The 27240-nt window shown below is 39.6% G+C and overlaps 1 protein-coding gene across 11 annotated transcripts in view; it reads right to left on the bottom strand.

Moving 5' to 3' along the window:
* FBRSL1 (fibrosin like 1) overlaps positions 1-27240 on the bottom strand; it is a 1105387-nt gene that overhangs the window by 309408 nt on the left and 768739 nt on the right. For all 11 annotated transcript variants that reach the window (XM_053701877.1, XM_053701879.1, XM_053701878.1 and 8 more), the window contains exon 5: positions 18751-18780. In XM_053701877.1, the coding sequence (XP_053557852.1) occupies positions 18751-18780 (30 nt within the window). The remainder of the gene's footprint in view (positions 1-18750; positions 18781-27240) is intronic.

Raw genomic sequence — 27240 nt, 5'->3', positions numbered from 1 at the left:
AAAACTAAACATTTTTGTCACCACACTCACTTTGCCCTTGCTAGCAGTTAAGCAGGCAGAGAGAATGACTGGGGGTGGAGCTAAGGGAGGAGCTATATGGACAGCTCTGCTGTGGGTGCTCTCTCTGCCACTTCCTGTAGGGAAGGAGAATATCCCATAAGTATGGATGAATCCGTGGACTCGATACATCTTACAAGAGAAATGGGCATACATGGCTTTGCTATTGCTTTTTTGGTAATTAGAAGGCCACTAATTGCAGCTGTGCACAACACTTCTATTATACTCAACAGTGAAGGGGTTAATCAGGTAGCTTGTAAGGTTAATTTTAGCTTTAGTGTAGAGATTACCCTCCCACCTGACATCCCACTCCCTGAGCCTTCTCAAACAGCTCTCTTCCCTCTCTCAACCCACACTGGTTACCCTGTCTTAGGTAGTGGCAGACAGTCTGCAAGTATGAATATTTAAGGCATTTTTTTATTATTATTAAATATTTTTACCCCCTACCCTCCAACCTCCCTGATCCTTCCCCAAAAGCTCTCTAACCCTCTCCTTTCTAACGATAGTCCATCATCTTAGGTACTGGCAGAGAGTCTGCCAGTACCTATAAAACACTGGTTGTAAATGCTTCTCTTATCCCCTTTGTTCAGAAATAGCAGAAATATATGGCTTTGGCATTGCTTTCTGGTAATTAGAAGGCCGCTAAATGCTGCTGCCCACCACACGTGTATTATTCCCAGCAGTGCAGGGGTTAATTAGGGAGCTTGTAGGGAGCTTGTATGGTTAATTTTAGCTTTAGTGTAGTGTAGTAGACAACCCAAAGTATTGATCTAGGCTCATTTTGGTATATTTCATGTCACCATTTTACCGCCAAATGCGATCAAATTTAAAAAAAAAAAACGTTACATTTTTCACAATTTTAGGTTTCTCACTGAAATTATTTACAAACAGCTTGTGCAATTATGACACAAATGGTTGTAAATGCTTCTCTGGGATCCCCTTTGTTCAGAAATAGCAGACATATATGACTTTGGCGTTGCTTTCTGGTAATTAGAAGGCCGCTAGATGCTGCTGCGCCTCACACGTGTATTATGGCTAGCAGTGAAGGGGTTAATTAGGGAGTTTGTAGGGAGCTTGCAGGGTTAATTTTAGCTTTAGTGTAGAGTTCAGCCTCCCACCTGACACATCCCACCCCCTGATCCCTCCCAAACAGCTCCCTTCCCTCCCCCACCCCACAATTGTCCCCGCCATCTTAAGTACTGGCAGAAAGTTTGCCAGTACTAAAATAAAAGTTTTTTTTTTAAAAATATATAATTTTTTTAGCATATTTACATATGCTACTGTGTAGGTTCCCCCCTTAGCCCCCAACCTCCCTGATCCCCTCCAAAACCGCTCTCTAATCCTCCCCCTCTGCCTTATTGGGGGCCATCTTGGGTACTGGCAGCTGTCTGCCAGTACCCAGTTTGCAAAAAACAATTTTTTTTTATTTTTTTGCCGGTTTTTCTGTAGTGTAGCTTCCCCCCCCCACACCAACCACCACCACCTAACTGAAGTTTTTTTTTTTAATTAGTTTTTTATTTTTCTAGACTTTTTTTCATTTTTCTACACTTTTTTCTGTAGTGTAGCGGTTCCCACCCGCTCCCTCCCCGTGCACGTGCCCGCCCCCCCGTGCACGTGCGCGCCCCCGGCCATCCCCGCCCACGATCCCGCCCCCCTCCAGATCAGCAGGGACATCGATGGCCGCCACCCGCCTCCCATACCGGCTCCCACAAAACCAACGAAAAGAGCCACCGATCTCCGGTGCAGAGAGGGCCACAGAGTACGGATAGCTAAAAAATGTTATTGCAGGATGCCTCGATATCGAGGCATCCTGCAATAACCGGAAAGCAGCTGGAAGTGATCAGGATCGCTTCCAGCTGCTTTCCAGACCGAGGACGTGCAGGGTACGTCCTTGGTCGTTAACTGACTTTTTTTTGAGGACGTACCCTGCACGTCCTTGGTCGTTAAGGGGTTATCTAAGAATAATTAAAATTTGAGTTTAAAGGGATACTAAACCCAATTTTTTTCTTTCATGGTTCAGACAGAGCATGCAATTTTAAGCAACTTTCTAATTTACTCTTATTATGAATTTGTATTTGTTCTCTTGCTATCTTAATTTGAAAAAGCAGGAATATAAGCTAAGGAGCCAGCCCATTTTTGATTCAGAACCCTGGATAGCGCTTTTAGATTGGTGGCTACATTAAGCGACCAATCAGCAAGCGCAACCCAAGTGCTTAACCAAAAGTGGGCCGAAAGCTCACATTCTTGGTTTTTAAATAAAGATAGCAAGAGAACAAAGACAAAATCATAATAGGAGTAAATTATAAAGTTTCTTAAAATGGCATGCTCTGTCTGAACAATGAAAGAAAAAAACATAATTTATGCTTACCTGATAAATTCCTTTCTTCTGTAGTGTGATCAGTCCACGGGTCATCATTACTTCTGGGATATTACTCCTCCCCAACAGGAAGTGCAAGAGGATTCACCCAGCAGAGCTGCATATAGCTCCTCCCCTCTACGTCACTCCCAGTCATTCGACCAAGGACCAACGAGAAAGGAAAAGCCAAGGGTGAAGTGGTGACTGGAGTATAAATTAAAAAATATTTACCTGCCTTAAAAACAGGGCGGGCCGTGGACTGATCACACTACAGAAGAAAGGAATTTATCAGGTAAGCATAAATTATGTTTTCTTCTGTTAAGTGTGATCAGTCCACGGGTCATCATTACTTCTGGGATACCAATACCAAAGCAAAAGTACACGGATGACGGGAGGGATAGGCAGGCTCTTTATACAGAAGGAACCACTGCCTGAAGAACCTTTCTCCCAAAAATAGCCTCCGATGAAGCAAAAGTGTCAAATTTGTAAAATTTGGAAAAAGTATGAAGCGAAGACCAAGTTGCAGCCTTGCAAATCTGTTCAACAGAGGCCTCATTCTTGAAGGCCCAAGTGGAAGCCACAGCTCTAGTAGAATGAGCTGTAATTCTTTCAGGAGGCTGCTGTCCAGCAGTCTCATAAGCTAAACGAATTATGCTACGAAGCCAAAAAGAAAGAGAGGTAGCGGAAGCTTTTTGACCTCTCCTCTGCCCAGAGTAAATGACAAACAGAGAAGACGTTTGTCGAAATTCCTTAGTTGCCTGTAAGTAAAATTTTAGAGCACGGACTACATCCAGGTTGTGCAGTAGACGTTCCTTCTTTGAAGAAGGATTTGGGCATAAAGAAGGAACAACAATCTCTTGATTGATATTCCTGTTAGTAACTACCTTAGGTAAGAACCCAGGTTTAGTACGCAGGACTACCTTATCCGAATGAAAAATCAAATAAGGAGAATCACAATGTAAGGCTGATAATTCAGAGACTCTTCGAGCCGAGGAAATAGCCATTAAAAATAGAACTTTCCAAGATAACAACTTTATATCAATGGAATGAAGGGGTTCAAACGGAACGCCCTGTAAAACATTAAGAACAAGGTTTAAACTCCATGGTGGAGCAACAGTTTTAAACACAGGCTTAATCCTGGCCAAAGCCTGACAAAAAGCCTGGACGTCAGGAACTTCTGACAGACGTTTGTGTAACAGAATGGACAGAGCTGAGATCTGTCCCTTTAATGAACTAGCAGATAAACCCTTTTCTAAACCTTCTTGTAGAAAAGACAATATCCTAGGAATCCTAACCTTACTCCAAGAGTAACCTTTGGATTCACACCAATATAGGTATTTACGCCATATCTTATGGTAAATCTTTCTGGTAACAGGTTTCCTAGCCTGTATTAAGGTATCAATAACTGACTCAGAAAACCCACGTCTTGATAAAATCAAGCGTTCAATTTCCAAGCAGTCAGCTTCAGAGAAGTTAGATTTTGATGTTTGAAGGGACCCTGTATCAGAAGGTCCTGTTTCAGAGGTAGAGACCAAGGTGGACAGGATGACAAGTCCACCAGGTCTGCATACCAAGTCCTGCGTGGCCACGCAGGTGCTATTAGAATCACTGATGCTCTCTCTTGTTTGATTCTGGCAATCAATCGAGGAAGTAACGGGAAGGGTGGAAACACGTAAGCCATCCTGAAGTCCCAAGGTGCTGTCAGAGCATCTATCAGGACTGCTCCTGGATCCCTGGATCTGGACCCGTAACGAGGAAGCATGGCGTTCTGTCGAGACGCCATGAGATCTATCTCTGGTTTGCCCCAACGTCGAAGTATTTGGGCAAAGACCTCCGGATGAAGTTCCCACTCCCCCGGATGAAAAGTCTGACGACTTAAGAAATCCGCCTCCCAGTTCTCCACTCCCGGGATGTGGATTGCTGACAGGTGGCAAGAGTGAGACTCTGCCCAGCGAATTATCTTTGATACTTCCATCATAGCTAGGGAGCTTCTTGTCCCTCCCTGATGGTTGATGTAAGCTACAGTCGTGATGTTGTCCGACTGAAACCTGATGAACCCCCGAGTTGTCAACTGGGGCCAAGCCAGGAGGGCATTGAGAACTGCTCTCAATTCCAGAATGTTTATTGGCAGGAGACTCTCCTCCTGACTCCATTGTCCCTGAGCCTTCAGAGAATTCCAGACGGCACCCCAACCTAGAAGGCTGGCGTCTGTTGTTACAATTGTCCAGTCTGGTCTGCTGAATGGCATCCCCCTGGACAGATGTGGCCGAGAAAGCCACCATAGAAGAGAATTTCTGGTCTCTTGATCCAGATTCAGAGAAGGGGATAAGTCTGAGTAATCCCCATTCCACTAACTTAGCATGCACAGTTGCAGTGGTCTGAGGTGTAAGCGTGCAAAGGGTACTATGTCCATTGCCGCTACCATTAAGCCGATTACCTCCATGCATTGAGCCACTGACGGGTGTTGAATGGAATGAAGGGTGCGGCAAGCACTTTGAAGTCTTGTTAGCCTGTCCTCTGTCAGGTAAATCTTCATTTCTACAGAATCTATAAGAGTCCCCAGGAAGGGAACTCTTGTGAGTGGAACGAGTGAACTTTTCTTTTCGTTCACCTTCCATCCATGTGACCTTAGAAATGCCAGCACTAACTCTGTATGAGACTTGGCAGTTTGAAAGCTTGAAGCTTGTATCAGAATGTCGTCTAGGTATGGAGCTACCGAGATTCCCCGCGGTCTTAGTAACGCCAGAAGAGCACCCAGAACCTTTGTGAAGATTCTTGGAGCTGTAGCCAATCCGAATGGAAGAGCCACAAACTGGTAATGCCTGTCTAGGAAGGCAAACCTTAGGTACCGATAATGATCTTTGTGAATCGGTATGTGAAGGTAAGCATCTTTTAAATCTACAGTGGTCATGTACTGACCCTCTTGGATCATAGGTAAAATTGTCCGAATAGTCTCCATCTTGAACGATGGAACTCTTAGGAATTTGTTTAGGATCTTTAAGTCCAGGATTGGTCTGAAAGTTCCCTCTTTTTTGGGAACCACAAACAGATTTGAGTAAAACCCCTGTCCCTGTTCCGATCGTGGAACTGGATGGATTACTCCCATTAACAAGAGCTCTTGTACGCAGCGTAGAAACGCCTCTTTCTTTGTCTGGATTGTTGACAATCTTGACAGATGAAATCTCTCTCTTGGAGGAGAGTATTTGAAGTCCAGAAGGTATCCCTGAGATATTATCTCTAGCGCCCAGGGATCCTGAACATCTCTTGCCCAAGCCTGGGCGAAGAGAGAAAGTCTGCCCCCCACTAGATCCGATCCCGGATCGGGGGCCCTCAATTCATGCTGTTTTAGGGGCAGCAGCAGGTTTCCTAGTCTGCTTGCCCTTGTTCCAGGACTGGTTAGGTTTCCAGCCTTGTCTGTAGCGAGCAACAGCTCCTTCCTGTTTTGGTGCAGAGGAAGTTGATGCTGCTCCTGCTTTGAAATTACGAAAGGAACGAAAATTAGACTGTCTAGTCTTGGCTTTGGCTTTGTCCTGAGGCAGGGCATGGCCTTTACCTCCTGTAATGTCAGCGATAATCTCTTTCAACCCGGGCCCGAATAAGGTCTGCCCTTTGAAAGGTATATTAAGCAATTTAGACTTAGAAGTAACATCAGCTGACCAGGATTTTAGCCACAGCGCCCTGCGTGCCTGAATGGCGAATCCTGAATTCTTCGCCGTAAGTTTAGTAAGATGTACTACGGCCTCCGAAATGAATGAATTAGCTAGTTTAAGGACTCTAAGCCTGTCCGTAATGTCGTCCAGAGTAGCTGAACCAATGTTCTCTTCCAGAGACTCAATCCAGAATGCCGCTGCAGCCGTGATCGGCGCAATGCATGCAAGGGGTTGCAATATAAAACCTTGTTGAACAAACATTTTCTTAAGGTAACCCTCTAATTTTTTATCCATTGGATCTGAAAAAGCACAGCTATCCTCCACCGGGATAGTGGTACGCTTAGCTAAGGTAGAAACTGCTCCCTCCACCTTAGGGACCGTTTGCCATAAGTCCCTTGTGGTGGCGTCTATTGGAAACATTTTTCTAAATATCGGAGGGGGTGAGAACGGCACACCGGGTCTATCCCACTCCTTAGTAACAATTTCAGTAAGTCTCTTAGGTATGGGAAAAACCTCAGTACTCGTCGGTACCGCAAAATATTTATCCAACCTACACATTTTCTCTGGTATTGCAACTGTGTTACAATCATTCAGAGCCGCTAACACCTCCCCTAGTAATACACGGAGGTTTTCCAGTTTAAATTTAAAATTTGAAATATCTGAATCCAGTCTGTTTGGATCAGAACCGTCACCCACAGAATGAAGCTCTCCGTCCTCATGTTCTGCCACCTGTGACGCAGTGTCTGACATGGCCCTAATATTATCAGCGCACTCTGTTCTCACCCCAGAGTGATCACGCTTACCTCTTAGCTCTGGTAATTTAGCCAAAACCTCAGTCATAACAGTAGCCATATCCTGTAATGTGATTTGTAATGGCCGCCCAGATGTACTCGGCGCTACAATATCACGCACCTCCCTCTGAGCGGGAGATGTAGGTACTGACACGTGAGGCGAGTTAGTCGGCATAACTCTCCCCTCGTTGTTTGGTGAAATTTGTTCAATTTGTACAGATTGACTTTTATTTAAAGTAGCATCAATACAGTTAGTACATAAATTTCTATTGGGCTCCACTTTGGCATTGCAACAAATGACACAGGTATTATCATCCTCTGAATCAGACATGTTTAACACACTAGCAAATAAACTTGTAACTTGGAAATACAATTCAATTAGAATAATATTAAAACGTACTGTGCCTTTAAGAAGCACAGAAGATCTATGACAGTTGAAAATTAATAAATTGAAACAGTTATAGCCTCAATCCTTGTAAATAACACAACTTTAGCAAAGGTTTAATCCCATTAGCAAAGATAACAAATTCTGAAAGCAGGAAACAAATTACAGAATAAACGTTTTTTATCTCAGTCAAACTATAATTCTCACAGCTCTGCTGAGAGAAATTACCTCCCTCAAAATAAGTTTTGAAGACCCCTGAGCTCTGTAGAGATGAACCGGATCATGCAGGGAATACAATGAGTTGCTGACTGAAATATTTGATGTGTAGTAAAAGCGCCAAAAAACGGCCCCTCCCCCTCACACACAGCAGTGAGGGAGAACAGAAACTGTCAGAAAACAGATTAAGCAACTGCCAAGTGGAAAAATAGTGCCCAAACATTTATTCACTCAGTACCTCAGTAAATGAAAACGATTTTACATTCCAGCAAAAACGTTAAACATAATCTCTAGTTATTAAACAGCTTTATGTATTTCTTACAGTGTAATTCTAGTGAAGTACCATTCCCCAGAATACTGAAGTGTAAAGTATACATACATGACATTATATCGGTATGGCAGGATTTTCTCATCAATTCCATTGTCAGAAAATAAAAACTGCTACATACCTCTATGCAGATTCATCTGCCCGCTGTCCCCTGATCTGAAGTTTACCTCTCCTCAGATGGCCGAGAAACAGCAATATGATCTTAACTACTCCGGCTAAAATCATAACAAAAACTCTGGTAGATTCTTCTTCAAACTCTGCCAGAGAGATAATAACACACTCCGGTGCTATTTTAAAATAACAAACTTTTGATTGAAGATATAAAACTAAGTATAATCACCATAGTCCTCTCACACATCCTATCTAGTCGTTGGGTGCAAGAGAATGACTGGGAGTGACGTAGAGGGGAGGAGCTATATGCAGCTCTGCTGGGTGAATCCTCTTGCACTTCCTGTTGGGGAGGAGTAATATCCCAGAAGTAATGATGACCCGTGGACTGATCACACTTAACAGAAGAAAATTAGGTTAAGTAACCCTTTAGTGTTCCTTTGACAATATGTGGAAATGTTTTTTTTCACCAAAAGTACAACACTGCACAACATTTTTTTTTGTTTATGTCACATGTTGTTAAAACATTTATTAATCTCAGAGTGTGGCTTCACTATGAACTGCAGCACAAACTGAACATTTAACTTATAAGTATACAAAACAGGTTTACCTTACTATTGCCTAGCACTGGCACATTTTTATAATGTGTATTTTAACTATTTGTTTGTAATCAAGAGTGTAGCAGAGTAAGCAAAAAAGGAAATCACAATATGGAATTCTATTACCTTCCGCTCATGACACTAACTTACCAGTCACACACAATGCAGGCTCCCCTGAAGGTAACCTCCAATTTCACATTCTGAAAGCTAATCAATGTTTTTCAGATTTCAATTTCTCTACTACAAGGTGAAGTCAAACCTAATCTAGCGGACGTCAGTCTTCGATGTAATGCAGCTGGCTGGGCCTGCCGCTGTAATTTAGACAATCATTAATGGCAGCGCAGTATTATAAAACTGCATGCCACTTACAACTTCATCTCAACTCTGACAGGCAGATATTTTAAACAGCTTTTTGAGCAATTGCTTTTAGCCTATACAGTTATGAAGAAAGACTATAACAATGACAGATAAACAGCATAGACGAAAATACAAATACAAGCGCAAGCAAACATTAAGATTAAAAGGTATGATAAAATAACATAGGAAAGCCAGAATGTACATAAATTCTCCAGTGTGCTCACCAATGATGACACTACCACAAGCAATCTTTTGAAAATAATTTACATGTACCCAGACATGTTATCATTGTGATTGGTGAAAGCGGGCACCATTACAGTGGAGATGTTACCCAAACAGACCCGTGTTGGCAAAATTACCAAGAGAAAAGATGCAAGGTCAAAGGCCTATACACTTTAGGAGACATGAAACCTACATTTTTTACTTTCATGATTCAGATTAAACTTTCAAATGTATTTATTTCTGTTAAGAAATTGCTTCATATATTTAGGGCTCAATTTATCAAACACTGGCACACATGAGCGGACATATTCGCCCCTGTCTTCTCCTCTTTATCACTGCACACAAGCGCTCCTTTGTGCTTTCAGGCAACCATGCCCCCTGCCTGTGCACAGCCAATCATGCGCGGACAGGAACTGTTGATCTCCCTAGTTGGAAGACACCAGGAAGATTGAAATTCTCCACCTAGGAGGTGGAGAACAGGGTTGGGAAGCAGCGGTCTGATAACCGCTGCTTGATAAATCGTGAATGTGCAAACCTGTAGTCATAGTGGAGTTAAGGGCTTGATAAATCTAGCCCTTATTGTCCTTTTTTTGAAGGCGTTGCAATGCACTGCTGGGAGCTAGCTGAACACATCTGGCAAGCCAATGACAAAAGGCATATATGTACAGCCACCAATAAGCAGCTAGCTCCCAGTAGTAAGATGCTGCCTCGTAGTCGACCTAGGAAAGCTTTTCAACAAAGTACTCTAAAAGAACAAAGCACACTGGATAATACAAGTAAATTAGAAAGTTGTTTGAAATTACTTACTCTTTCTGTATAAATATATTTTTTTACTTTACTAGTCAGCCATCTGTTGCATAAGAGTTAATTCCCTAGCTCAGCCCTTATGGTCAATTAAAGGGACATAAAAACACTCATTCTATGCATAAATGTTTTGTAGATGATCTATTTATATAGCCCATAAAGTTGTTGTTTTTTTTAAATCTATAGTTTTGCTTATTTTTAAATAACATTGCTCTGATTTTCAGACTCCTAACCAAGCCCCAAAGTTTTATGAGAATACCGTTAGCTAACTTCTCCAGCTTGCTCCTGTTTGTGTAAAGGGTCTTTTCATATGCAAAAGAAGGGGGAGGGTCTTATTTCCCACTTGCAGTGGGCTTTCTATCTACCTTTTCAACAGAGCTAAAATGAGAGCTTTTAAGTAAGTTTTTAAACAGTTTTATACTGGATTTTCTTCTGTTATGTGTGATCAGTCCACGGGTCATCATTACTTCTGGGATTTAACTCCTCCCCAACAGGAAATGCAAGAGGATTCACCCAGCAGAGCTGCATATAGCTCCTCCCCTCTACGTCAGTCCCAGTCATTCTCTTGCACCCAACGACTAGATAGGATGTGTGAGAGGACTATGGTGATTATACTTAGTTTTTATGACTTCAATCAAAAGTTTGTTATTTTACAATAGCACCGGAGCGTGTTATTACTTCTCTGGCAGAGTTTGAGGAAGAATCTACCAGAGTTTTTTACTATGATTTTAACCGGAGTAGTTAAGATCATATTGCTGTTCTCGGCCATCTGAGGGAGGTAAAAGCTTCAGATCAGGGGACAGCGGGCAGATGAATCTGCATTGAGGTATGTAGCAGTTTTTATTTTCTGAATGGAATTGATGAGAAAATCCTGCCATACCGTTATAATGACATGTATGTATACACTTCAGTATTCTGGGGATGGTATTTCACCGGAACTACTCTGTTAAAAGTCACTAATCCTTTTAATAAGTATTTATCATGTTAAACGTTTTTGCTGGAATGTAGAATCGTTTACATTTCTGAGGTACTGAGTGAATAAATATTTGGGCATTATTTTCCACTTGGCAGTTGTTTGGTTTTAATTGTGACAGTTTCGTTTCTCTTCACTGCTGTGTGTGAGGGGGAGGGGCCGTTTTTGGCGCTCTTTGCTACGCATCAAAAAATTCCAGTCAGTTACTCTTATATTTCCTGCATGATCCGGTTCATCTCTGACAGATCTCAGGGGTCTTCAAACTTCTTTGGAGGGAGGTAGATTCTCTCAGCAGAGCTGTGAGAATTTTATATTGACTGTGAATAAAAACGTTGCTCTGTAATTTTTATGTCAAATTTAATTATTGTTATTTTTCTAATGGGAACAAACCTTTGCTAAAAGTTGTGTTGTTTTAAAGTTTGATGCTATAACTGTTTTTCAGTTCATTATTTCAACTGTCATTTAATCATTTAATCGTTTAGTACCTCTTTGAGGCACAGTACGTTTTTGCTAAAAAAGATTATAACCAAGTTGCAAGTTTATTGCTAGTGTGTTAAACATGTCTGACTCAGAGGAAGATATCTGTGTCATTTGTTCCAATGCCAAGGTGGAGCCCAATAGAAATTTATGTACTAACTGTATTGATGCTACTTTAAATAAAAGTCAATCTGTACAATTTGAACAAATTTCACCAAACAGCGAGGGGAGAGTTATGCCGACTAACTCGCCTCACGCGGCAGTACCTGCATCTCCCGCCCGGGAGGTGCGTGATATTATGGCGCCTAGTACATCTGGGCAGCCATTACAGATAACATTACAAGATATGGCTACTGTTATGACTGAAGTTTTGTCTAAATTACCAGAACTAAGAGGCAAGCGTGATCACTCTGGGGTGAGAACAGAGTGCGCTGACAATACTAGGGCCATGTCTGATACTGCGTCACAGCTTGCAGAGCATGAGGACGGAGAGCTTCATTCTGTAGGTGACGGTTCTGATCCAAACAGATTGGATTCAGATATTTCAAATTTTAAATTTAAATTGGAGAACCTCCGTGTATTACTAGGGGAGGTCTTAGCAGCTCTCAATGATTGTAACACCGTTGCAATACCAGAGAAACTGTGTAGGTTGGATAAATACTTTGCGGTACCGGCGAGTACTGACGTTTTTCCTATACCTAAGAGACTAACTGAAATTGTTACTAAGGAGTGGGATAGACCCGGTGTGCCGTTCTCACCCCCTCCGATATTTAGAAAGATGTTTCCAATAGACACCACCACTCGGGACTTATGGCAAACGGTCCCTAAGGTGGAGGGAGCAGTTTCTACTTTAGCTAAGCGTACCACTATCCCGGTGGAGGATAGCTGTGCTTTTTCAGATCCAATGGATAAAAAATTAGAGGGTTACCTTAAGAAAATGTTTGTTCAACAAGGTTTTATATTGCAACCCCTTGCATGTATCGCGCCGATTACGGCTGCGGCAGCATTTTGGATTGAGTCTCTGGAAGAGAACCTTAGTTCATCTACGCTAGACGACATTACGGACAGGCTTAGAGTCCTTAAACTAGCTAATTCATTCATTTCGGAGGCCGTAGTACATTTAACCAAACTTACGGCTAAGAACTCAGGATTCGCCATACAGGCACGTAGGGCGCTGTGGCTAAAATCCTGGTCAGCTGATGTTACTTCTAAGTCCAAATTACTTAATATACCTTTCAAGGGGCAGTCTTTATTTGGGCCCGGTTTGAAAGAAATTATCGCTGACATTACAGGAGGTAAGGGCCACGCCCTACCTCAAGACAAAGCCAAAGCTAAGGCTAGACAGTCTAATTTTCGTCCCTTTCGGAATTTCAAAACAGGAGCAGCATCAACCTCCACTGCACCAAAACAGGAGGGAGCTGTTGCTCGTTACAGGCAAGGCTGGAAGCCTAACCAGTCCTGGAACAAGAGCAAGCAGGCCAGGAAACCTGCTGCTGCCCCAAAGACAGCATGAACCGAGAGCCCCCGATCCGGGACCGGATCTAGTGGGGGGCAGACTTTCTCTCTTCGCCCAGGCCTGGGCAAGAGATGTTCAGGATCCCTGGGCGCTAGAGATCATATCTCAGGGATACCTTCTAGACTTCAAATTATCTCCCCCAAGAGGGAGATTTCATCTGTCAAGGTTGTCAACAAACCAGATAAAGAAAGAAGCGTTTCTACGCTGTGTACAAGATCTGTTATTAATGGGAGTGATCCATCCGGTTCCGCGGTCGGAACAAGGACAAGGGTTCTACTCAAACCTGTTTGTGGTTCCCAAAAAAGAGGGAACTTTCAGGCCAATCTTAGATTTAAAGATTCTAAACAAATTCCTAAGAGTTCCATCGTTCAAAATGGAAACTATTCGGACAATCTTACCCATGATCCAAAAGGGTCAGTACATGACCACAGTGGATTTAAAAGATGCTTACCTTCACATACCGATTCACAAAGATCATCACCGGTATCTAAGGTTTGCCTTCTTAGACAGGCACTACCAGTTTGTAGCTCTTCCATTCGGATTGGCTACGGCTCCAAGAATCTTCACAAAGGTTCTGGGTGCCCTTCTGGCGGTACTAAGACCGCGAGGGATTTCGGTAGCTCCGTACCTAGACGACATTCTAATACAAGCTTCAAGCTTTCAAACTGCCAAGTCTCATACAGAGTTAGTTCTGGCATTTCTAAGGTCGCATGGATGGAAAGTGAACGAAAAGAAGAGTTCTCTTTTTCCTCTCACAAGAGTTCCATTCTTGGGGACTCTTATAGATTCTGTAGAAATGAAGATTTACCTGACAGAAGACAGGTTAACAAAGCTTCAAAATGCATGCCGTGTCCTTCATTCCATTCAACACCCGTCAGTAGCTCAATGCATGGAGGTGATCGGCTTAATGGTAGCGGCAATGGACATAGTACCTTTTGCACGCCTACACCTCAGACCGCTGCAATTGTGCATGCTAAGTCAGTGGAATGGGGATTACTCAGATTTGTCCCCTACTCTGAATCTGAATCAAGAGACCAGAAATTCTCTTCTATGGTGGCTTTATCGGCCACACCTGTCCAGGGGGATGCCATTCAGCAGGCCAGACTGGACAATTGTAACAACAGACGCCAGCCTACTAGGTTGGGGCGCTGTCTGGAATTCTCTGAAGGCTCAGGGACTATGGAATCAGGAGGAGAGTCTCCTTCCAATAAACATCCTGGAATTGAGAGCAGTTCTCAATGCCCTTCTGGCTTGGCCCCAATTAACAACTCGGGGGTTCATCAGGTTTCAGTCGGACAACATCACGACTGTAGCTTACATCAACCATCAGGGAGGGACAAGAAGCTCCCTAGCAATGATGGAAGTATCAAAGATAATTCGCTGGGCAGAGTCTCACTCTTGCCACCTGTCAGCAATCCACATCCCGGGAGTGGAGAACTGGGAGGCGGATTTCTTGAGTCGCCAGACTTTTCATCCGGGGGAGTGGGAACTTCATCCGGAGGTCTTTGCCCAAATACTTCGACGTTGGGGCAAACCAGAGATAGATCTCATGGCGTCTCGCCAGAACGCCAAACTTCCTCTCTACGGGTCCAGATCCAGGGATCCGGGAGCGGTTCTGATAGATGCTTTGACAGCACCTTGGAACTTCGGGATGGCTTATGTGTTTCCACCCTTCCCGCTGCTTCCTCGATTGATTGCCAAAATCAAACAGGAGAGAGCATCAGTGATTCTAATAGCGCCTGCATGGCCACGCAGGACTTGGTATGCAGATCTAGTGGACATGTCATCCTGTCCGCCTTGGTCTCTACCTCTAAGACAGGACCTTCTGATACAGGGTCCATTCAAACATCAAAATCTAACTTCTCTGAAGCTGACTGCTTGGAAATTGAACGCTTGATTTTATCAAAACGTGGTTTTTCTGAGTCGGTTATTGATACCCTGATACAGGCTAGGAAGCCTGTTACCAGAAGGATTTACCATAAAATATGGCGTAAATACCTATACTGGTGCGAATCCAGAGGTTACTCCTGGAGTAAGGTTAGGATCGCTAGGATATTGTCCTTTCTACAAGAAGGTTTAGAAAAGGGTTTATCAGCTAGTTCATTAAAGGGACAGATTTCAGCTCTGTCCATCTTGTTACACAGGCGTCTGTCAGAAAATCCAGACGTCCAGGCCTTTTGTCAGGCTTTAGCTAGGATCAAGCCTGTGTTTAAAGCTGTTGCTCCGCCATGGAGTTTAAACTTAGTTCTTAACGTTTTACAGGGTGTTCCGTTTGAACCCCTTCATTCCATTGATATAAAATTGTTATCTTGGAAAGTTCTGTTTTTAATGGCTATTTCCTCGGCTCGAAGAGTCTCTGAGTTATCAGCCTTACATTGTGATTCTCCTTATCTGATTTTTCACTCAGACAAGGTAGTTCTGCGTACTAAACCTGGGTTCTTACCTAAGGTAGTCACTAACAGGAATATCAATCAAGAGATTGTTGTTCCATCCTTGTGCCCAAATCCTTCTTCAAAGAAGGAACGTCTTCTACACAATCTGGATGTAGTTCGTGCCCTCAAGTTCTACTTGCAGGCAACTAAAGATTTTCGCCAAACTTCTTCCCTGTTTGTCGTTTATTCTGGACAGAGAAGAGGTCAAAAAGCTTCTGCTACCTCTCTCTCTTTTTGGCTTCGTAGCATAATACGTTTAGCCTATGAGACTGCTGGACAGCAGCCTCCTGAAAGAATTACAGCTCACTCCACTAGAGCTGTGGCTTCCACTTGGGCCTTTAAGAATGAGGCCTCTGTTGAACAGATTTGCAAGGCTGCAACTTGGTCTTCGCTTCATACTTTTTCCAAATTTTACAAATTTGACACTTTTGCTTCTTCGGAGGCTATTTTTGGGAGAAAGGTTCTTCAGGCAGTGGTTCCTTCTGTATAATGAGCCTGCCTATCCCTCCCGTCATCCGTGTACTTTTGCTTTGGTATTGGTATCCCAGAAGTAATGATGACCCGTGGACTGATCACACATAACAGAAGAAAACATAATTTATGCTTACCTGATAAATTCCTTTCTTCTGTTGTGTGATCAGTCCACGGCCCGCCCTGTTTTAAGGCAGGTAAATATCTTTTAAATTATACTCCAGTCACCACTTCACCCTTGGTTACTCCTTTCTCGTTGATTCTTGGTCGAATGACTGGGACTGACGTAGAGGGGAGGAGCTATATGCAGCTCTGCTGGGTGAATCCTCTTGCATTTCCTGTTGGGGAGGAGTTAAATCCCAGAAGTAATGATGACCCGTGGACTGATCACACAACAGAAGAAAGGAATTTATCAGGTAAGCATAAATTATGTTTTTATATCAGTATCGGTGCATCTTTTTCTTTATAGTAGTGTCTATTACATGCATAATATGAAAATGAGTGTATACTGCCTCTTTAAGTGCCACAGAGGTAGAAAACTCTGTATTTAATTAATAACATCTAAGGATCAGATTGCACAGTACCCATTTGGACAACCAGGTACAAGCATTAGACACCGAGCAACTGCTGTGTAATATCTGCATACAATACCTTTGGACATTTCTATCCATTCACACTAGGAATTTGCATAATTTGTAAATGTGAAATTACAACAAAATCACAACAGCAGCCAGAATTTTTGAAAAGTATTTGTATATGATCATTTTGTTTGCAATAGTTATAATGAGCACCTGTAGTGACAAAACTAACTCCTTCACCATTCATAAACAAAGTAATGGATACTTTTGTATAAACACAGCAAAAGCACAAGGGCAAGGTTTGGGAATTAAAGTGATGGTCCTTTATTTGTTTTAAGTGTTCGCCTCACTGAGCTCCTCAGGGAGCCAACAGGAGAACGCTTTTTTGCTGTGAGGTGACGTTTCCACCTCTAAGCCAATAGCTGTGCGGCCAGCTGGCTCCAAGCCGGATAGCCCGCATGCCTATCGGCTAAGAGGTGGAAACATTACCTCACAGAAAAATAGTGTTCTGTCGTGGGCTGCCTGAGGAGCTCAGTGCGGCGAACGATTCAGACAAATAAAGGAACTTTCAGCATGAAGTATTTTATACTTCATGGCTGAAAGTCCCCTTTATTCGTTCCACCGGTAAATCCTAGCGTTTAACAAGCGTTAGGATTTACCATCACTTTAAAGTGAAGTTCAAGTCTGGGGTTGTGCTTAGCATTTTTTAATATGTTATCCAAAATAAGTATGATGTTCATTCATCAAATACTCGATAAATCCATGCAAAAGTTTAAAATGTAAAGTTTTTAATGTGCTCCGTATATGCTGTATATTCCGCCCGTCAGTGAGCCTCTATTGAGTGACACATTTAACCTCCAATCTATTGTTGTACCCCGTTGCGTCCAGCCCCTTTTTACTTTCGTCATTGAGACATTCAGCACATGCGTGTAAAGAAACACAGCGTCATCGTCGGCACGCGCATGCGTTGTACACACTCACTTGCATCCTCTGCATTTTGCTCCGATGATAATATAAAAAGGGAGGATAAAAATTAAGATGTCCAAAGATCGTTTCAAATACATATTGAATATATAAAAGTATGTTTGAAAATACATTATAAATGATATACTGACCATATATATATAGTATTGAAAAATCGAACAAACTTTGGGATTGTACAGACAGATCTTGCAAGTGAGTCACTGAAAGACTTACGTTGCAACGATGATACAATGTGTTTGTCCTCAATGTTTATACAGTGACGTACGTTAATGTTGCGCATGCGCTATTGAGCTATCTATACGCATGCACACTGCAGAGACAAGAAGGGGGCACGAGCGTAGTCCGCTTGTAATAAACAAAGCGGCGTGAGAGGAGAAGAATAAGGAAGTGTTGTATGGGCGGAGCTAAGCGTGGTAACGAAGGTACATTGAATATAGATTTTATTGGCAAAGTAATCAATATTTATTCATAAAAAGTTAGCGACTATAATGTTTTTAGCATAAACTTTAAAAGGATGTCTTTAGAATACAAAAAATTGACCTTCACTTTAAGTTTAACATAAGTTTACTCAATGTGTTAACCCAGTGATTTTTAACCTTTTTTTTGCCGTGGCACACTTTTTTACATTAAATAATCCTGTGGCACACCACCATCCCAAAATTTAAAGAAAATCACACATTGTAGCCTAATACAGCATATATATATATATACACATACTGTATGTATTGTGCTGTTATGCCATGCCTCCTACAAACTACCCCTGCACTGGGAGTGAAAAACAAGCAAAGTTTAAAAAATATGTCACACTGTTGTCAGTCTGCCGTGGCACACCTGAGGATCTCTCACGGCACACTAGTGTGCCACGGCACACTGGTTGAAAAACACTGTGTTAACCAACCTATTTCCCCAGGGCCCAGGAGTGCACTGAAGATTAATAAAAGTACAAGGTCATGCACTTCTATTGATCCAGGACCAAGTTAATTGATTGGTAACCATCTGTGAAATGGAAAATAAATGAGCAAAGGCCATTGTTATAGTTAATTGTTACAATCCTGTATGCTGTAACCTTGCTTACACTCCAAACAATGATTACAGTCATAGGACAACAGTCGCTGAGTCTCTGTCAAGTGAAAAGATGTTTGAATATACAATGAATAGAATCAGAAGACTATGCAAACAACACAGTGTCTTGTGTACAGGAACAAGGTCAATTAATTAATTAGCAAAGAAAACAAAAAACATTAACAATGCTTGATGGGAAATCATGTGATGTTTTGATTACAAGTCAATAGAGTGCAGAAAGAATGAAGCTTTAGGAACTGTGAACCCAAACAGACACATATTACAGAGAATTTATAGAACTGGATACAGTATATATATATATATATATATATATAAAAAATAATGCTGTACACTATGTGAACTTGGAATATAAATCAGCCTTACCTTCTCGTCGATATCACTTTCACTGTCGCACTACAAAAAGAGAAAGAAAGGTGTTAAAAGATTGAGAAATACCAAAAGTATGTGCACTAAAGGCCGTTAATATCTATAGTATTTTTATATCATGCCTTTATCCTTATTTTCCTAAACAAGGATTACATTGTAACCATTTTATTATAGCAGAATGAGTATATCACCATAACGAACAAATATCGTCAAAAGGATTATACTTAAATAAAAAAAGGAAAAGTGACTCTGCTTCTAATTGTGTTTGGATTCCAAACATACAATTTAATTGATCATTAAAATTACTTTGAAAAATATTATTATTTAAGAAACATTAAGATCAGAAAATTTTCTGCTGATCCAGAGCTGACTTATGTTATACATTTAACCTCTTTGCTGGTTTAAACATAGCTCCAATCAAGCAACAGCACAGCAATAAAATGCATTATAAAAATGTATTATTTTTCCTTTATGTGCCTTTAACTCAGGGCTGGATAACCCCTGGAGTCAGGGAGCTACTGGCTCCTAAAATGTTACCCCTGGCAATCTAGCTTTTATAAATATATATACAAATGCCACTATCTGGCTCCCAAAAGTACAATTGGCTACTAAATAATTTTACAGACTCATACATTTTAAAAAGATTTATTAACCCCTTTCTTTAAAAAAGTGCAATATCTTTTGGGATAGGGGCCTTTCTATATGCATAGCTCCTTCAGCCTTCGTAAAAATAGCCAGATACAAATCACAGACTATTAAGACAGAAAATGGCACAAGGCATGGGTGCCCTTTATCACCCTTATTATTCACCTTAAGTATCGAACCACTTGCCACTTTTATAAGGCTACAACCAGACATTTCAGATATCCAGGTAGGAAAGACAGAGCACAAGCTCACTTTATTTACCGATTAAGCCCTTTTTGTCTTTGCCACCATTTTATTTGATACTAGAAAAATTCTGTGAACTAGCTGGATACAAAGTTAATAATGATAAATGTGAAGTCCTAGGAATTAATTTACCAAATTATACTTAGAAACTATTAACTATTTTTTTTTTTATTTACATTGGGTATTTAAAAGTACAGTAGCTAGATGTCCAGCTGCCTAGTAAAATTGAACAACTCTTTAGACTTTACCATATTCCTAAGTTCTCTCATGTACTAATGGAAATGAGGAAGTGGACCAAATATAACATATCTTTACACGGGAGGATCATTGTAAGTGGGATGTTGATTTTACCAAAATTGTTAAATTTATTTCAAACTCTTACCATTCCCTTAAAAGTTCAGGCATTAGAAACTTTTAGACAGAAATGCTAGGTTTTATTTGGAATTCTTGGAGGGTTAGAGTCAATAAGAGGACAATGATGACTAATAAAAGAGGTGCAGTAATAGGAGCACCAGATCTGCAGTCCTATTACTATGCGGTATTAGGGTTGACAATCTAGCTTTGCTCCCTAGTCTAACTTTTTAGAGAAGAGGGACAAATATTTAACTACTTGGGAAGATTGGATTACATAGGAGGACAGAAAATGTGTAGAGAACAGGTGCAACTTGAATCCAGGGTGGACAGCTTAGTATGGAAAAAGACCCTCTCTTCCTTGGGAGTGGGGGAGGACACCTTGCACTTGCTGGCAACCTAAAAGCCATTCTTTTTTATTATCTGTCCTTTCTTCTTCTTTTTAATATCTATATAAAATATTGTTGGCTAGTTACATAGTACACTGGGGACTAGAGAATAAACTACCCTAGAGTATGAACACTACACTCACAAATTCGAAGGATTAAGTAATGATTGCTTTTGCTTTAAATGGTGCGATTAGACATACTTTTTGAAATCTCTCTTAATTGCAATTGTTCCCTATGGACTATCCTAATACACAATGGGTCTGTTTTTTTGCGAAATCTGATGTAATTGCTTTCTGTTTTACTTAAAAGGAAAGACAAATGCTTTATAATAGAGCAGGATAATTTAGGTGGTGTTTATTGTTTTGTATTTGCTATAAAAATTCATACTTATTTCAGAAAAAAAGTGCATTATCTTTATTTAAAAAACAAAAACAACAAAACACAAAAAACAACTAGTCCCCAAAATACATATGGGTGCGATACACTTTCCCTTGCTGACTGCCACCAGCTTGGTGCAGCTGGATCCTTTCAATGCCTTACGGTATAAATGTATGTAACATCACATTAAAGGAACAGTATACTGTAAAATTGGTTTGCCCTTAATGTGTTTCCAATGACTTGTTATTCGAGCTGCAGAGTATATGAAAAATTACTTAATTAGGTTTATTTTTCTATACAAAATAGCCAGTTTTTTCATTGAAACCACAACCCATCAAAATGCTGAAAACAAACACACACACAAAAAACCCATCCCTAATGATTAACCCTTGCAAATAAAAAAAATTAAATAAGGTACAATATTTATCCCATGAGATGCTGCTGTTACCTCTCTACAGACAGTTTGATGTGTTGTGCAGCATTGCTACATATTAAGTGAAGAAGCAGACACTAAGCAAGATTCCTTTAATTATTAACCTTGTGCTAAACACACTTTGCTTGGTATCTGCCACATAAAAAAAATAAAAAAATCAACCACCACTTTCAAACACTAAGAAAGTTGGGAAATAAACATTATTCTGTAAATGATTTAGCTTGATAAAGAACAAAAAGAAGTGAAATTGCATGAGAAGCTGTGGGACTTGGCAGCAGTACATACCACCACATATCTGTAACCATTACTGGTTTCAGTGCATTGCTGCCTAACCGCTGACAAACATACTGCCGAAAACCCCTCCTGCAACAAACCTGGTTCTCACTTCTTTGTTTCGCTATACTGACAAAAAAGCAACATTATACTTGTCACAGGGGAAGAAGGGGACAGGAAATGTGTCCTACTACACACAGTGACAGAGGAGCCTGATGGGGAAACAAAACCACACATATGAAACTACTACATAAAGCAGTGTACACAGGGATTTTCCAGTTCAATCACCACAATGTGCTTGGGTCCTTTAAGTAAATAACAATCTTGTTTCAACTGCTGGAAGAGTTGATATGCAGGAAACATATCTTTAATTGAAACAAAAGCTCACAAATATATCAACCACTGTTAGCAAGGTTTGTGCTATAACTAATTCTATATACCATTTATAAAGGAGATAATAATACAAAGAAATCTGTAATTGCTATGGGTATTTGCTTATAAAATCCTTTCTTAAAATAAGCAACAAAAGTTAGTGAGACAATGAATAAGCTGTGTGCTAGATCATTTTGTACATAAGGGAATTGTTACTTCTAGGTGCATGACCTGGAGGGGATTTCCAGTGAGTTCTTTGGACAAGGGGTATTTAGAATAGGTAAAGATGGAAATGAGGTGGTAAAGGGGGAGTGTGTTTCTGTCCATCACAAGACAAAAAAAAAGCTAAAAGAACATGATACAAGTCACACAACGAGTCTGCACACAGGCTATGCCCAGAGGAATGTCAACAACTGAGAAAAAGACCTGCACAAAGAAGATGAAAAGTCCTCCAACTCTGCCTCCCACGCAGATGTTGTCATCAGGACAAAAGCTCTTGTCAAAATATAGAGGTAAAGAAATGTGCAGAATAGCAACTGATGACAGCTCTGGGAGCTCCCAGTGAAAGACAAGAGCCTCAATTACCTGGAGTTTCCAAAGGGCCCTGTTAACACTCCCAGAAGAGAAGCTCAAAAGTAAACAGCCCAGTGGGCCTCCTTCATAAAAGCTTGTAAAGAGATTACTTGCTTAGTTGTGCCAATTGCTTTTTAATTCCACCAAGAATGTTTGTAAAGCTAAGACTAATTGCCCACAGAATATGTAAATAGAACCATCCTATGACAGGTTCAAGTTGGGACACTTCATGCTTGAAACATGACAGGAACAACAAATGCTACTTCACAAGGTGGTACAGATGCAGTCTCATGTATTCGTTAGCATGAACACACATTGTTTGTGCTGCTTTACAAATAACACATGCCACATCTGAAAAGTTACAGGTATCTTCCAATGATCAGATTAGTCTCAATGTATAACCCGCTGCTGTGACTTCCCAGCATTCTGTAAGTCTCAGATTGCAATAATATATGTATATATCACTCTTGGAGCAGGAGCCCTGGCTATGACGACGCCATTCTTGATGGGGGAAAAAACAAACAAAAAACAACATGCTAATTAATAATTAATTTGTGCACCATAACTCAGAAACTAAAGCCGATATGAATGATACTTAATGAATATTTGTTATAACTCAGAAACTAAAGCCGATATGAATGATACTTAAGGACTATTTGTTATAACTCAGAAACTAAAGCCAATATGAATGATACTTAATGACTATTTGTTATAACTCAGAAACTAAAGCCGATATGAATGATACTTAAGGACTATTTGTTATAAATCAGAAACTAAAGCCGATATGAATGATACTTAAGGACTATTTGTTATAAATCAGAAACTAAAGCCGATATGAATGATACTTAATGACTATTTGTTATAACTCAGAAACTAAAGCCGATATGAATGATACTTAATGACTATTTGTTATAAATCAGAAACTAAAGCCGATATGAATTAAACTTAAGGACTATTTGTTATAAATCAGAAACTAAAGCCGATATGAATGATACTTAAGGACTATTTGTTATAAATCAGAAACTAAAGCCGATATGAATGATACTTAATGACTATTTGTTATAAATCAGAAACTAAAGCCGATATTAATGATACTTAATGACTATTTGTTATAAATCAGAAACTAAAGCTGATATGAATGATACTTAATGACTATTTGTTATAACTCAGAAACTAAAGCCGATATGAATGATACTTAATGACTATTTGTTATAAATCAGAAACTAAAGCCGATATGAATGATACTTAATGACTATTTTTTATAAATCAGAAACTAAAGCTGATATGAATGATACTTAATGACTATTTGTTATAAATCAGAAACTAAAGCCGATATTAATGATACTTAATGACTATTTTTTATAAATCAGAAACTAAAGCCGATATGAATGATACTTAAGGACTATTTGTTATAAATCAGAAACTAAAGCCGATATTAATGATACTTAATGACTATTTTTTATAAATCAGAAACTAAAGCTGATATGAATGATACTTAATGACTATTTTTTATAAATCAGAAACTAAAGCCGATATGAATGATACTTAAGGACTATTTGTTATAACTCAGAAACTAAAGCCGATATGAATGATACTTAATGACTATTTGTTATAACTCAGAAACTAAAGCCGATATGAATGATACTTAATGACTATTTGTTATAAATCAGAAACTAAAGCCGATATTAATGATACTTAATGACTATTTGTTATAAATCAGAAACTAAAGCCGATATTAATGATACTTAATGACTATTTGTTATAAATCAGAAACTAAAGCCGATATGAATGATACTTAATGACTATTTGTTATAAATCAGAAACTAAAGCCGATATTAATGATACTTAAGGACTATTTGTTATAACTCAGAAACTAAAGCCGATATTAATGATACTTAAGGACTATTTGTTATAACTCAGAAACTAAAGCCGATATTAATGATACTTAATGACTATTTGTTATAAATCAGAAACTAAAGCCGATATTAATGATACTTAATGACTATTTGTTATAAATCAGAAACTAAAGCCGATATGAATGATACTTAATGACTATTTGTTATAAATCAGAAACTAAAGCCGATATGAATGATACTTAATGACTATTTGTTATAAATCAGAAACTAAAGCCGATATGAATGATACTTAATGACTATTTGTTATAAATCAGAAACTAAAGCCGATATGAATGATACTTAATGACTATTTGTTATAAATCAGAAACTAAAGCCGATATGAATGATACTTAATGACTATTTGTTATAAATCAGAAACTAAAGCCGATATGAATGATACTTAATGACTATTTGTTATAAATCAGAAACTAAAGCCGATATGAATGATACTTAATGACTATTTGTTATAAATCAGAAACTAAAGCCGATATTAATGATACTTAAGGACTATTTGTTATAAATCAGAAACTAAAGCTGATATGAATGATACTTAATGACTATTTGTTATAACTCAGAAACTAAAGCCGATATGAATGATACTTAAAGGGACACTGTACTCAAAAAAATTCTTTTGTAATTCAGAAAGAACATGCAATTTTAAGCAACTTTCTAATTTACTCCTATTATCAATTTTTCTTTGTTCTTTTGCTATCTTTATTTGAAAAAGAAGACATCTAAGCTTGTTTTGGGTTTAGTACTCTGGACAGCACTTTTTTATTGGTGAATGAATTTATCCACCAATCAGCAAGGACAACCCAGGTTGTTCACCAAAAATGGGCCGGCATCTAAACTTACATTTTTGCATTTCAAATAAAGATACCAAGAGAATGAAGAAAATTTGATAAAAGGAGTAAATTAGAAAGTTGCTTAAAATGTCATGCTCAATCTGAATCACGAAAGCAAAAATTTGGGTACAGTGTCCCTTTAATGACTATTTTTTATAAATCAGAAACTAAAGCTGATATGAATGATACTTAATGACTATTTGTTATAAATCAGAAACTAAAGCTGATATGAATGATACTTAATGACTATTTGTTATAAATCAGAAACTAAAGCCGATATGAATGATACTTAAGGACTATTTGTTATAAATCAGAATTTTCACCATAACAAATCCATGCATTGATTTACAAATAAAGAACAACAACAACAGATGCTTACATTAGTTCTTTACTACTTATATTTTCCTAAACCTTAAAAATACTGAACATGCCAATGAATTACTGGCTGGGAAGCGCATGTCAACGTAGAAATCTTAGCACAAACTTACTTCACCACCTCCATAGGAGGCAAAGTTTGTAAAAGCTGAATTGTGGGTGTAGTGAGGGGTGTATGTATAGGCATTTTGAGGTTTGGGAAACTTTGCCCCTCCTGGTAGGATTGTATATCCCATACGTCACTAGCTCATGGACTCTTACCAATTACATGAAAGAAAGGTAGTTTTATTAATTTATTATTGTGATGAAAACTTTATTTAATTGCTGCAGGGTCATTCTGTATGCAACACATTCCTTATGTCTCCTATAATTTTAGATCATAAGATAACCAGTATACTTTTCTGTTACCACTTCTTAATTAATAACTTAGAAAACAAGCAGCATAGAAACTGTACATTTTAATTGTTCCTATAGTAAGATAGCATACTCTATAGCGAACTAAAAGTGATCAATCCATAAAATACACAACAGTTAGATATAGTGTACTGAATATTTTGTTGTGGCAAAATTCATTACAAAATGTTAACAGTAATTCTCAGACTTTAATTCCCAGGCATAAGAGGTGTCAAAACATAATATTACCTCCACATATTACCATTATTATGAAGTATATTGCTTTCCTCAAACTTGTGCCAAGCCCAGCAAAGATTTGCCAACGTGAGTTTAGTTTGATTTCATATGCCAGTCTAAAAGTTAACAAATATGCAGCTATAGAAACTGACACAGCCATTCACTACTAGGAATATAAAGTGCTCTTACTGCTTATTAAATGTTTACAGACAGTGTAATTTAGGGTACTATGTGCAGGGATTCTTTACAGTGTTAATACTTGGGGCCTCCCTGGCACACCAGGAAAAACTAACATTTTATTTTATATACTACTTTAACGTTAGACCCTGTTAACATGCCCCACCTCTCCTCTTTCCAGATCTAACTCCTTCAGGTTGGCATTGGACTGGAAAAGGGTGGAATGACTTGCTCAGCCTGGCACAAATTCCATGTCTGCAGGGGTACTAGACGATGATAGGAGAGGAGGGTTTTATTTGGAGCCAAGCTTACAGCAAAACCTGCTAATGGGACTCAAAGCAGCCGCAGAGCTGCAATGCCAGAACTTACAACCCCTGCCAAGTCAGGAGGGGATGCTGATTTATTGCAGCAATTTCAGCACTCTATCCTTACGAGAGTCCCACAAGCCATTTCTGGATGGCATAGAGCCATTGAGTTCACATCCAAAGCTGCCCGGCAGTAACACGGAAATTAAACAGGGCTGGAAATTGAATGCTGTCCCGATCTCGCCCCAGGCAAGAGCGAGCCAATGGATTCTTGACAGTTTGATAAAATGAGACTGGGCCTCCCTGTGGCCTTCAGCAGCCAGGCTTGAGCAATGAAGAACAGATTAAGCCGTGGGCATCCCTTATGTTTAGAAGAAAGAGCTGGACTCTAAACCTAAACATATGGAAACATGTTAATCCATAGGAGTGAAGACTGCTATGGAGCATCATCACATTATTCTGCAGCAGCTACAATGTTGAAACTACATTTTAAATATTTCTTCATGCTACTAAATTTTCAGTGCACTGTTCACTTACGTTTCATAACTATTTCTATGTTTTAAACACTAACAGATAAAATCTCACATTGCACTTATTAGCTGT

This window comes from Bombina bombina, chromosome 2 (genome assembly GCF_027579735.1).
Source record: "Bombina bombina isolate aBomBom1 chromosome 2, aBomBom1.pri, whole genome shotgun sequence".
NCBI lineage: Eukaryota > Metazoa > Chordata > Amphibia > Anura > Bombinatoridae > Bombina > Bombina bombina.
Note: the sequence above shows the minus strand (reverse complement) of the source record. Positions and strands in the feature narration are given on the sequence as shown.